This window comes from Chionomys nivalis, chromosome 8 (assembly GCF_950005125.1).
Source record: "Chionomys nivalis chromosome 8, mChiNiv1.1, whole genome shotgun sequence".
Taxonomy (NCBI): Eukaryota; Metazoa; Chordata; class Mammalia; order Rodentia; family Cricetidae; genus Chionomys; species Chionomys nivalis.
The window spans coordinates 25,589,820-25,602,429 of record NC_080093.1 but is presented as its reverse complement, the minus strand read 5'-3'; the positions used below and the strand labels follow the sequence as shown (position 1 = coordinate 25,602,429).

General features: G+C 37.0%; 1 protein-coding gene across 1 annotated transcript in view; it reads left to right on the top strand.

Moving 5' to 3' along the window:
* Lipk (lipase family member K) overlaps window positions 1-6,782 on the top strand; it is a 31,352-nt gene extending 24,570 nt beyond the window's left edge. Inside the window, exons 9-10 of the mRNA XM_057778930.1 lie at window positions 1,136-1,207; window positions 6,543-6,782. Of these exons, the coding sequence (XP_057634913.1) occupies window positions 1,136-1,207; window positions 6,543-6,782 (312 nt within the window). The remainder of the gene's footprint in view (window positions 1-1,135; window positions 1,208-6,542) is intronic.
* The last annotated feature ends 5,828 nt before the right edge of the window (window positions 6,783-12,610 follow it).

Sequence of the window (12,610 nt, the reverse complement as noted above, 5' to 3'; positions counted from 1 at the left end):
AACATACTTGACTTGTAGTGAAGCCTGTGGACAGCACTCTGTTGCACGTTACCAGGGACTGAATGCTTTATACACATCTTTCTACTTAATGTCCCCATCCAATGCCGTCATCATTCACACCTCAAAAATATCTTACACTACATAAGACGCATATCTAATCTGGATATAAAACAATCTGATTAGACTCTAGACTCCAGATTCTAAAAAATATGCTCTGTTGCCTCTCATTGCTTGAACTGTGTGGAATTTTAATATCACACACATACACATATTTTTACATCCATAACATTTTATCTATATCATAACATTATATATCATGTATATTTAAATATAACCTGTATAGTCATAAATAATATAATGTATATAATATATGATATATAATACTACATATGATGTTATGGAAGTAAAAAATTTAAAATAAAAGAATTAAAACCATGAGTGAATAAAAATTAATTAAGTGCTTGATATAAATCTGGAGTATCTGCCTCCTTAATTCCACAAGGGTGGCAGGTGGCAAACAGCAGAATCAAGGAAACTATAAATGTCTGAATACTTCTACTCACATATTTAAAGTTTAAATACTGAGGTATGAGGCTGGTCGTCACCACTATTTGCAGCACCCAGCCCACCTCTCTTACTTACAGTCTGACATGACACTGGCTTGGCCCTGCACAGAAGCAACGGGAAGTTCACATATCTGAATTTTTTCCTAATGATGAAAATAACGTTTAGTAATAGGAAATGAATCCGTAATAGCATAAGGACACTTGCTGGGGGGGGGGAGGGAGGGGGGACGGACAGTAAACTCCATAGTTGTTTAATAACAGCCATAACCATTTTTAGTGTTCAGAAAGTGTGGCCCAAGCTTCTATAAACATGTGCAGATATAAATTGCTGAAATCTATTGTGTAATGTAACATTTGAAAGCATTGTTATCTGCAGATTTCATTCAAAAGATATGGGTGAAGGTTACAAAGGTTATATCAGTCCTATGAATCAGTGTCCTTTATTGATCAGTGTTCTAATGAGTGGGAATATGACCAACCTCCTTTTTGTATTTTTTGCTCATTAGTTTTAAATGCACATATTTTACTTATGTCACTTTAATGTGATTTTTACTTTTATTTCATCTCAGGCTGTCAATTCTGGTCGACTCCAAGCTTTTGACTGGGGCAACGCTAACCAGAACATGATGCATTTCAATCAGGTAGGCAACACAAATGCTCATCATAGCCAGTAATGTGCTGCAATGAACCAGCGAGAACAGCTTCCACTCAAGTATATAAGTGTTTACAGCTCTGCATTGGCTACGGTAGGCATTCTTACTGCTGTTAGCACATGATGCTTCCTGGCTTTATGTGTGTTATCAATGTTTCTAATCCTCACGATGCTCACTTGAAACTTTATTGTCCTAATTATCCTAGAGGCTCAAGGAAGTAAATTGCCTTATAAAATAATATAAATAAATAACTAGAATATGACCTAAGGATTTCTGGAATTTATTTCTCTATTTTTCTTTCACTACTCATTCCTTCACCAGAAAAACAAACAAAGAAGAACTCTCAATATTTTATATCACTGTTTAAAAAACGGGATTAGAAAACATGACCCCCACTTCACCTAGTAAAACTAGCATTGTTCTAGTAGTCCCTCAGCATGGTCTTTTTTTACTTTAAAAAACCCAATCTATGGATCATTTGCAACACATCAATCTGAAATTGCCATCTTTAGGGAAAACTGATACTATCCAATGGGTAACAGAATATTAAGCTACATCTTGACATCAAGGATGAAAATGAATATCCTACACTAAAACAGTGTATGGTATTAGCTACTGTTACTTTTTCCAACTGCGTTGGAAGACCCAATCACTATTAGACTTCCTCATAGCAGACTGAGATAAAACATAAAAACACAAAACATTGTCATCAGCTTTTCAAAATTGCAAAGAATAAATAGCATAAATAAATAAAATCCATTATTTTTATTGTTTTGAAAAATCTGGTTGTCTTCCCAAACTGCTAAAGTTGTACATGTATGGGTTTGGGTGCAAGGACAGGTACCAAACACATACTGTCAAGCTGACACGTTTCTCTTTGGATAACTGCCTTCCTTCTTCCACCACCAGAGTTTGTGGTTTCCTTAAGAAGATCATTTTAGACACTGATCACACCTTATGATCACACTTGGATGAAAATGGGGTTAGAGCTATCAACTTCATCTTTGTATTTATAAACTGGAATGATAACCATACATATGGGGTGTCAGGGGATCAGATATGGATACTTTGCATGAAACTTTTGGTGAAGACTCAAACAGAATAAGAACTATGTTTGAGGCCAGCCTAATCCACAGAGTGAGTTCTGGAATAGCCAGAACTGTTTCACAGAAAATCCATGTCTCAAAAAACTAAACAAACAAAAAAAAGATGATGAGCTATGCATATTTAAAAGGCCTTTAGTCACAACTACACTTACTGACACCATAAATTATATGGGTGCAATTACTGATATAAAATTACTGATGTAAATCACTAGTGATCCTTCATTTCTAAGGAAATATAATTTCTAAATGAGTAAATATAATTTCTCACTGTCAACTTACAAATAAACTAAAAATTCCTGGCAAAAGTTAGCAGATACAACTTAAAGCAGAATTTTATTATTAATTTCTGATATTCTTTCTCCTCAATGCCTGCCTTCTTATCAGAGAAATCATTTCACTGGAGTAAAGGGATTCCAGCTCAAGGGACTTTGGGTCTGACTTTGTTTCTGAAAGCTAGCCTCTATCTATTGATGTCTATACATTGCATTGCTTGTTTTTTGTTTTGTTTTCACTTTTTATTGTGCTATATCTTTGCAGCTAAGTGTTTCTGCTTTGTACCCTGGTGCTTAACGAAACCACAGTCAGGAAAAGCCAGATCCCGCTCTCCTTAATTTGACTTTACATTTGGGACACTGTGCCAGGCTTTCTGGAACCCCCTTCCTCTCACAGTGCCAATCTACACTCACTTCCTTCTCTACCTTCTGTGTTGCTTTCTCAGAACTACTAATTTTCCTTTACCACATTCCAGGATGCCCCCAACTAATAAATAAAAGGAATGATATACTTTTAATATTTTAAAGCTCAAACTCCCAGGCACAAGCCCATCAACTGAAAGGAACCCTCAACCTAACTATACCAGTGAGCTCTGCCTGAGCATTACTTTCGGAAGAGAACTTGAGATGCCCTTTCACCTTGTCATGATCTTCCCCAAGCAGAATTCTATTAAGCGAAAAATAAAAAGCTTTCAGGGGTCCTTGGTGTCTTAACCTTTGTTCCTGTTGCCTCAATACTGGAAGTATTATGCCCATGGCAAAAGTGCCATCAAGGCTAGATGGTAGTGAGGAGATTCTTTTTCTGACTTGAAGATGGCTATCTTCTTAATGTGTGCCCCTGTGACCTTAGGGTATGTTCCTGGGAATGAAGGAAGGGAGAAGGAGAGAGGGGAGGGAGGGAAAGAGAGCTTTTGTATGACAAAATATTCTGTGGAGTTAGAGAGAGTGATCCATGCTTGGAATATCATTTATCCTTAGTTATGCTCGCATTGGATATTAGAGATTCAGCTTTTGAATTAAAAAGAACAAATTTCATGGATATAAAAAACTATTTACAGTAGTCAATTATTCATTAGCAAGTAGTAAAACCAAAGTCTTTTTTAGGAAAGAAAAAGAAGGAAAGGAAGAAAGAAAGAAAGAAAGAAAGAAAGAAAGAAAGAAAGAAAGAAAGGAAGGAAGGAAGGAAGGAAGGAAGGAAGGAAGGAAGGAAGGAAGGGAAAAGAAGAAAGAAAAGAAAAGAATCAAAACTCTAGCTTCCTGCAGTACCATCAGATCTTCTCTCTCCTCTGTATTTGCAATTCACTCTTAGTTTTGCTCAGAGACTTCTATTTCCATTCATTGACTCTTTCCAAAATAGTACTCATATGGTGACTTTACCTCACACAGCTCTTGACATTTTAAAGTCAAAGTAAAATCCATAGCTAAGGAGCAAGGTGCCAGTAAATCTTCTGATCTAGTTTTAGACTTGTGGACAGATGCTACTGAGTCACTATGGTGGGTCTTTTGGACACAGAAGGACCAGCAGGGATACTCAGTCATTTAGATCAAGGTGTGACCTCATCATTATTTATGCTCCAGCAAAGCATGCATGGGTTGCCCATTTATGGTGGTTTTGCAGTTGTTCCTATCCTGGGTAGTCCTAGATGCTTATATTATTGTCATACCCAAGGTTCCACAGTCTTCCTTTATACTGTCTATCCATCGTTTTTGGGGGCCTTTTTCTTTGCTTTATCCCGGGTACTCCTCCAAGCAGTGTTATCTTCAGGTATGTGCCATCATTCATTCTTATACCATGGCCGAAGTCTCTTAAATGCTGTTACCATAATCTATAGTTTACTTCCATCTATAGATGGAGATGTTTCTTAATGTCATCATTGTGCAGCCTGTCTCTTTGTGTGATGTCTAGAATCTTCCTGATATATGCCATCTCAAATATATTCAGCAATTGGTTTGAGGAGCATTTCATTGTCCAGGTTTCAGAGATTTAAAGAAGCAGCTCAAGGGGGCCGGAGAGATAGCTCAGTGGTTAAGAGCATTGCCTGCTCTTCTAAAGGTCCTGAGTTCAATTCCCGGCAACCACATGGTGGCTCACAACCATCTGTAATGAGGTCTGATGCCCTCTTCTGGCCTGCAGACATACGCACAGACAGAATATTGTATAAATAATAAATAAATAAATAAAAATATATAAAAAAAGAAGCAGCTCAAGGCAAGGGTCTCATATACAAAAGGCGACACCACTAGAATGGCTTACTGCAGAGACGATCAACCTGGCGGAAGAAACAAGGAAGCTAAAAACCTAAAGAGGCAATCCATAGATAGCAAAACACCACAGCTATCTGTGCAGGAAGGTCAAAAGAAAAGCAAAAAAGGATAGAGAACTGTATATAGAAGGTATCTGCAAAGAGGTCGAAGAGGCTAGACTCCATAATAAACCACATCTTGTCTACAAAACTATCAGACTGATAACTGCCAGATATGCTTCTTAAATTCAGGCGATTAAAGATGGGCAGGGTCATTTATTAACAGAACCATGGGAAGTAAGGCAAAGATGGAGACAATACTTTGACACCCTATACAATGACCCTAATGCTGTCAGCCTAGATTACAATAAGAAACACTTCAGCAGTCACTTATACACCAGAGATGATGAGGAAATATTAAATATTGACAGGAGTAAGGTAGAGGAAGCTATCAAGAGAATAAAATGCAGAAAGGCCCCAGGAATGAATGATATCACAGAGGAGGAACTGGAGGTGGCTACATTAGACTCAGGGGCCAAGGCACTTCTCAGACTCTTCAGAGAGATATGGGAACATGAAGTGGTTCCCACAGAATGGAAGTACTCAGTCATAATTCCCATACACAGGAAGAAGGACAAGCTGGTCTTCTGAGAGAGAAAGAAAGGGGCATTAGTTTGTTGTGCCATAGCAGCAATATCTTCTCCTCTGTTTTCCTGAAAAGGATAAATGGCGAAACAGAAAATCCTAGCAGAGTTGTAATGCAGATTTAGAGCTAACAGGAGAACAATAGATCAGATATTCACTTTGAGGCAACTGGCAGAAAAATACCAAGAATTTGGAAAAGAAGGCATTCAATAGCATTTGGAGGAAAAGTCTTTGAAAAACAATGAGGTTCTACAGGTAGCCAAAGAAGGTGTGACCTACATAAGAGGAATGTGTAAGGGAAGTTTGCTGGGTATTTAGCCCTATACCATACTATTTCTGTGTACCGATAAATCTCTCTAAACATATTTCAAGTGTTCGTTTCCATATGTTGCTACAAATGTTCTCTGAAAAGCCTTCTGAAGCACAACTGTCAAAAAGCCACTGTGGCCAGATTTCTGCCCATGAGACAGACATCTATCCTGTCCAGTAGTTATTAAAAAGGACAACTCTTGGATCAATCTCTACGGGAAAGAGAAACCTTTTTTTTATGAATTATATTAATTTATTTACATTTTTATTTATTTATTTTTTTGTTTTTTTTCTTTTTTTATTTTATGTAATTAAATTTATATCAATGAAACCTTTTCCTTTTAAAGAAACACTCTTTCTCAAGAACCCTTTCCTATCTGCCCCAAAGTGCAAGTCAGGAGTGTGACGACTTCCCTTTGTTTGCCTAACACATGAACATGCTTTCTTTGATTCTTGGCTTTGATGAAGGGCTCTTTCTTCAGCTGTGTGCTTCTGTCATGATGCACAGCCTCAAAATAGGCCTAAAAGCAAACAAGACAGTCAACCAGGTACTACAACCTCTGAAAAAAAAAATTTTAGTTGTTATTTTATTTTTTTTCACAGCAGTGGAGAACTGACTAACACACTATTTTCATATTTATATATCATAAAGCTCAACAGATTGGGATTTGAAAAGTTAGTTTAATATCTAATAGCTTTATTTCTTTCCATAATATAGTTCTCCCTCTCCTTCCCTCACTTCATTTAGCTTACACCTCCTGTGTACAACATCACTAAGATGCGGGTCCCAACGGCTATGTGGAGTGGAGGACAGGATGTTGTGGCAGATGCCCAGGACACTAAAGATCTGCTCCCTAAAGTCGCCAACCTTATCTACTACAAGGAGATCCCACACTACAATCATTTGGATTTTTACCTTGGACAGGATGCACCCTGGGAAATTTACCAAGACCTGATTAGAATGATGGAAGAATATTCACAAAATTAAAGGCACCCTCTTTCTACAAGCAGGTGGATGTCTTGCAGTAATAACGAGACAGACTGACTCTATGGTGACATCTTGATAGATGTCTTTCTACAAGCAGGTGGAGGTCTTGCAGTAATAACGAGACAGACTGACTCTGTGGTGACATCTTGATAGCTCTCTACTTGTATTCTCCCCTCCTTTTTGTGAGGGAAAGAATTCAGTGTTCTTAGAGAGAGATCCATGCTTGGAACATTATTTAAACTTAATCACACTCACATTGGAGATTTAGTGATTCAACTTTCTTGATTTAAGGAGAGCAAATGTCATTCTACAGCATGAATAATCAAACTATTTATAGTACTCGTTTATTCATTTGCAAGTAGCATCAAGAGCATTTGCAAAGTTGATAGGTGCCGTACCTCTGACTAGGTTATTTTACTTGACAAAGGTGATGGAATGCCATTATCTTCATTGTATTATAAGACTTGGTATTCTGTTTAAGCAGTCTAAAGCAAGAGCTACTGTTGGCTTGAGACAAAAAGAACAATGAGGAAGCCCACATTGCAAGGAGCAGTGAATGACTTCTCAGATATGAGAGTAGTCTCCGGCCAATGGCCAGCAAAAACCAGAACCTTCAACCAATCTCCAGCTACAAGAAAATAAATTCTGCCTCAACTCTGCTTGAGTATTGAAGCATATTCTTTTGTACTGAAGCTTCCCATTGTAAAAACAACCTTGATTGCAGCCTGTGCTACCCAGGGCTGGGGCCTCCAGCAATAACATGCATACATTCATGAACTCCAAAACAGTGACAAAATAAATGTGCACAGTTATAAGTTATTAATTTTGTTCTATTGTTGTCACTAATAATAAGCTACCAACCATTAAAATATAGCAATTATATAATAAATGTAATATTTTATTCTATTAATTGCATAGTTAGTATTAAGTATTACCATAATGTAAAGCATTACAATCTTATAATTATGTAATACTATGTGACATCTACCAACACATTTATTACAGCATATTACATGTTGATATATAATTGCTTGAAAACTTGATCTACCTTCATCTTAATTTCACCTGTTACCCTTTGATCTAATAAGATTCCTTAAGCACTGAGTTGTAGATTATTAATGACTGGTTCATTCAGCATGTATTTATCTGAAAATGTCCTTTTGCTTTTATTTCTAGAAGACTTCTATTTTCTGAGAATGGAATTTGCGTCCCCATGTTTGAATTTTGTTGTTATTTTTTAGTCTTTGAAAACTGTTCATCTTCTGGAGTAAGGACTCGCAAGTCTGCAGCCTCTGCTCTTTGTTTCCTTGAACGCTGTGGCTTTTTTCCTCTCCTTTGAAGATTCTGGTGCTCAGTAGTTTGCAGTGACCGGACCCAGAGGAGCTTGGTGTGATGCCGGTGCACAGCCTGGCACTTTGATGGACTTCAATTTCTGGGGTCTGTAGATTTACTGTCCACCGAAATAGTATTTAAAGCTATTATTTCTTCAAGAGTCTTGAAGCCCCACTTTTTCTAAATCCCTAGTTGTATGTGTGAGGCCACTCAATATTGACTCACTGGTTACTGAACATGGGTCTCACTGGTAATTTTCCTGTGGGCTTCGTGTTGGGTTGCTCTGCTCCTGTCTTCATGTTCTCTGCTGGTTTCTCTTTTGTTACGTATGATAAGTTGGAATCATTAATTGTGCACTTTTATCTTAAAAACTGAGTTTCTCACATCTAGATGCCGTTTAGGCATTTTTACGTATCTTCTGTATTTTCTACTGCTTATTTTCTTTAAATCCCTGAGTATAACAGCAATTGGTTAATATTTATTTCAATATACTTTCTGCATATGCAGGCATCACTGTCATTTATTAGTCTGTTCTATAGACTTCTGTTTATCCCAGTTATGATCTCCTGCTTTATTGTATGCTTAATCATTTTTATTGAATGTCATTTAACTTTATATTGTTGAATTATTTTTATTCTTTTCTATAATGTTGGAAAATGTTTTATTGTCCATGTATTTTCAAAAAAAATTGTTTTGATGCTTATTTTGTAGCTCATGAAGAGTACATCTAGAGTTATCTCTGTTCTGTGAAGATTTTTGCCATACTATATTTGCATGTCCTCTTTGAGTTTTCTGCTATATGGCCTGTGTGTTCAGAAAGGTCTCTGTTGCAGGGAAGCTGCTAGTTAGTTCCCAGCCACTTAGCCCTAAAATAATCACACAGAAACAGTATTAATTAAATCACTGGTTGGCCCATTAGCTCTAGTTTCTTATTTGTCAACTCTTACATATTAATTTAACCAATTTCTATTAATCTGTGTATTGCCACGTGGCTGTGGCTTAACAGCTAAAGTTCTGGAATCTGTCTCCAGCAGAGCTACATGGCTTCTCTCTGACTCTCCCTCTTTTCTCCCACCATTTAGTTTAGTTTTTCCTGCCTACCTAAGTTCTGCCCTATCAAAAGGCCAACGTAGTTTCTTTATTCACCAATGGTATTCACAACATACAGAGGGGAATCCCACATCACCTCCCCTTTTCTGTTCAAATGAAAAGGAAAGTTTTAACTTTAAGATAGTAAAGTTACATATAACAAAACAGGTATCAAACAAGAATTATAGTTACAATATTTGTCTCTACTTTATCTTTATCACAACTAAGGAAAACTATAATTTTAACTATTCTTCAACTACGTCGAAGACTCCAGAAGGATATAATATTACCTAAGTAAACAGGAAGTACATTGTAAGCAACTTTCAAAACTCTAGAGTTAACAGAGACATCTTGCTGCCTGGACAGTCACCCAAAGTTCTTATGTGCCATTGGGGCATCTGTCTTCAGCCTACATGCCCATTAGTATCCAGAAGACTTTTCCACAAAACAGGAAATTTCAAAGACAGTAGTTCTGCCTATATTGGCAGTTTGCAGTCACTTTCTTTTGTGTCCTGAATGTGTCTGGCAGACTCTTTCATGAAGCAGGAATCCCAAAGGTTCATCCTACCCTTAGAAAAGTTCAGCAGTCGTTTCTCTGTGGGTGCTGCATGTCCAGTTCACATAGCATAACATTGAGCAGTCCAGGCAAGAGCGGTTTCTTGCCCAGATGGCTAACCACCTCCATAAGGAGCCTCTTCAATGCCCATCTTCCTCTTGAAGTAGATTGGTGCTGCCAAAAGCAGATGTATCTCACTGCATGAAAAGTCCTAAGTTCTTAAACATTTTAAATACAATATTCTGAAGGTCTCTGAAATATTTGAAAAATATCTGTCTAACTGAAATAAATTTCTATATATCTAGAAAACCTAATAAACATGACTATAAACTTGACTATTAAGGATGGCTATCTATTAACTTGTATTTCTTAATTATACATTACATTTTTTAATGAACTATACAAACACAATACCATAATCAAGAGTAGAAATATCTATATACAGTATAACAAAATTGACCTTAAATTTCTATTAATAAACCAAGATCCATACCCATGCAAATCTATATAGTATATCACCCTTTAAATGTAAAAAAGCATTTATAAATAATATTTGGAATTTGGGTATAGTTCTCTAGACTACTTTCTGCTAGTTGGGAGTGCTGTTAATCAGGTCTTTCATGGTATATCCTGGGTACCAGGTTTATCTAAGTCAGCATCTGGGTGAAGTAATTTCGGGAAGGATGTTCACGGCAACATTTCAGGTGATCTTGGTCCATCAAACCATATTAGTCTGGAACCAATCCACAGGTTCTCATCTTCTGTGGAAACAAAAGCAGAACCTCTTTTCCAAAGCAACAGATCCTTATACCCAAATTCTGAAATCAAGATACATTTAAAGTATACATGTTGGTTTTGTAGCTCTTTCACAGTCAAAAAATTTAAAGAAAACACAATAATATACATATTCTAGACTCTCTGTGTATATTCAATTTTGATATGGCTTTTCTATTACTTTTTAATATTTATTTTGTTATTTTTACTCCTTTAATCTATGATTGTCTGTACTCTGTCTCTTTAAAAACTTTCTTTTGCTTTAAAAGTCATTAAACTTCTTCTTATAACTCTCTATACTCTTTTTTCTTCTCTCTCCCAAGCCTATATACATTTATCCAACATTGTGACCCATTTAGAGGTCTTTTCCATCTGAATCTGTCTTTATTGTGTATCTGTAATTATTTACTGTTCAGGAGTGTTTCTTAAAATGCTAAACGTTTCTTAAAACTTAAGCTGCGGCATTACTAGGGTATATGTGGTTCTGCTTGATTGCTACACACAGTCCAGCAAAGTGGAAGTCTCTTAACCACCTCTGCAAGCCGAGCACATTGCTCCAGTTCCAAGTGAACAACGGGTCTAAATCAAGCCATTAAGCAGTTTGTAACAGGCTGATTACATACCCCATTTAAATTCTTGGCCTCATGAAAGAGTCAGAGGTGGTGCTGGCAGCATGGCCCAGAAAGCCGGCATTTCAAAATGGCATGACTTTTTTTCTGCTACTGCTGAGTCAGGAAAACCTCTTTTAAAGGAGCTGCAGCATGCTGCCAGCAAGCAAAGACCATTTGGGAAAAATAAATATGGCTAAACTTTGTTTTTTAGTGTCTAGAATTTTTTTCTAAGCCCTCTCAGGTTTTACATGGATTTAGTCCACCATGTTGGGGCCAATTTGTTGCAGAGAGGTTGATTGTTAGTTCCTGGTTTTTTAGGCCCAAAATAATCATACAGAAACTGTATTAATTAAGTTACTGCTTGACCCATTAGCTCTAGCTTCTTATTGGCTAACTCTTATATATTAATTAACTCATTTCTATTAATCTGTGTATTGCCACATGGCTGTGGCATACCGGCTAACGTTCCAGCATCTGTCTCCAGTGTAGCTACATGGTTTCTCTCTAACTCTGCTTCCTTTCTCCTAGCATTTAGTTTAGTTTTTCCTGCCTACCTATGTTGTGCCCTATCAATAGGCCAAGGCAATTTCTTTATTAACCAATGGTGTTGACAGCATACAGAGGAGAATCACACATCAGGTCTCTGCTACATTCCCTAGCAAAAACTCAGATTAGTTTGTCTATACACTACTTACATGATAGAACTTCTGCTGCATGACCTTCCCTTGGAATGGAATAGAATGATAGTATCTTCAAGCAGGGACCTTCTGGCTTCCACTTTTTCTATTTGTATCACTTTTATTTCTTTCTCTATCCTAACTGCTCTGACCAAATCATTTATGTGAGGACAGGAAGGGCAGACACCCTTCTCTTATTCCAGCTCCCCACTCCCCATTAATATGATGTTGACTAATATCTTTTATTATGTTACAGTATGATCCTACCCCCATCTTCACAGTGCTGGGATTACAGGTAAGCATTGCTGTATCTGAGTTATGTAGTGCTAGGGTAAAATCTAGGTCTTTGCACATGCTAGCAAGTGTTCTAACAACTGAACTACATTCCAGCCCCACACATTTTTATATCTTTTCAACACATCTGGCTAGTCTGTATCTTTTGACTGAAAGATCACATTGGAAATAATCATGGAACAATAAAACTTTCATGTCATTTTGTTGAGTTTCTTCTAATTGTTTTTAATATTCTTTTACTTTTCTTAATCCACACAGTCAGTTCCTTCACAAAACAGCCCTCAGCTACTCTATCCAGAGAATGAAGGCAGAATTTCTCTGTATCTTGGCAGCTACTTCCCAAATAACCACACAGAGGCTTGATATTAATCATAAACACTAGACTGATAGCTCATGCTTATTATGACCTACCTCTTACAACTTAAATTAACCCATATTTCTGATCTAAGTTCTACCACATGACTCATGACTTGTTAACTGATTTTGTACATGTCC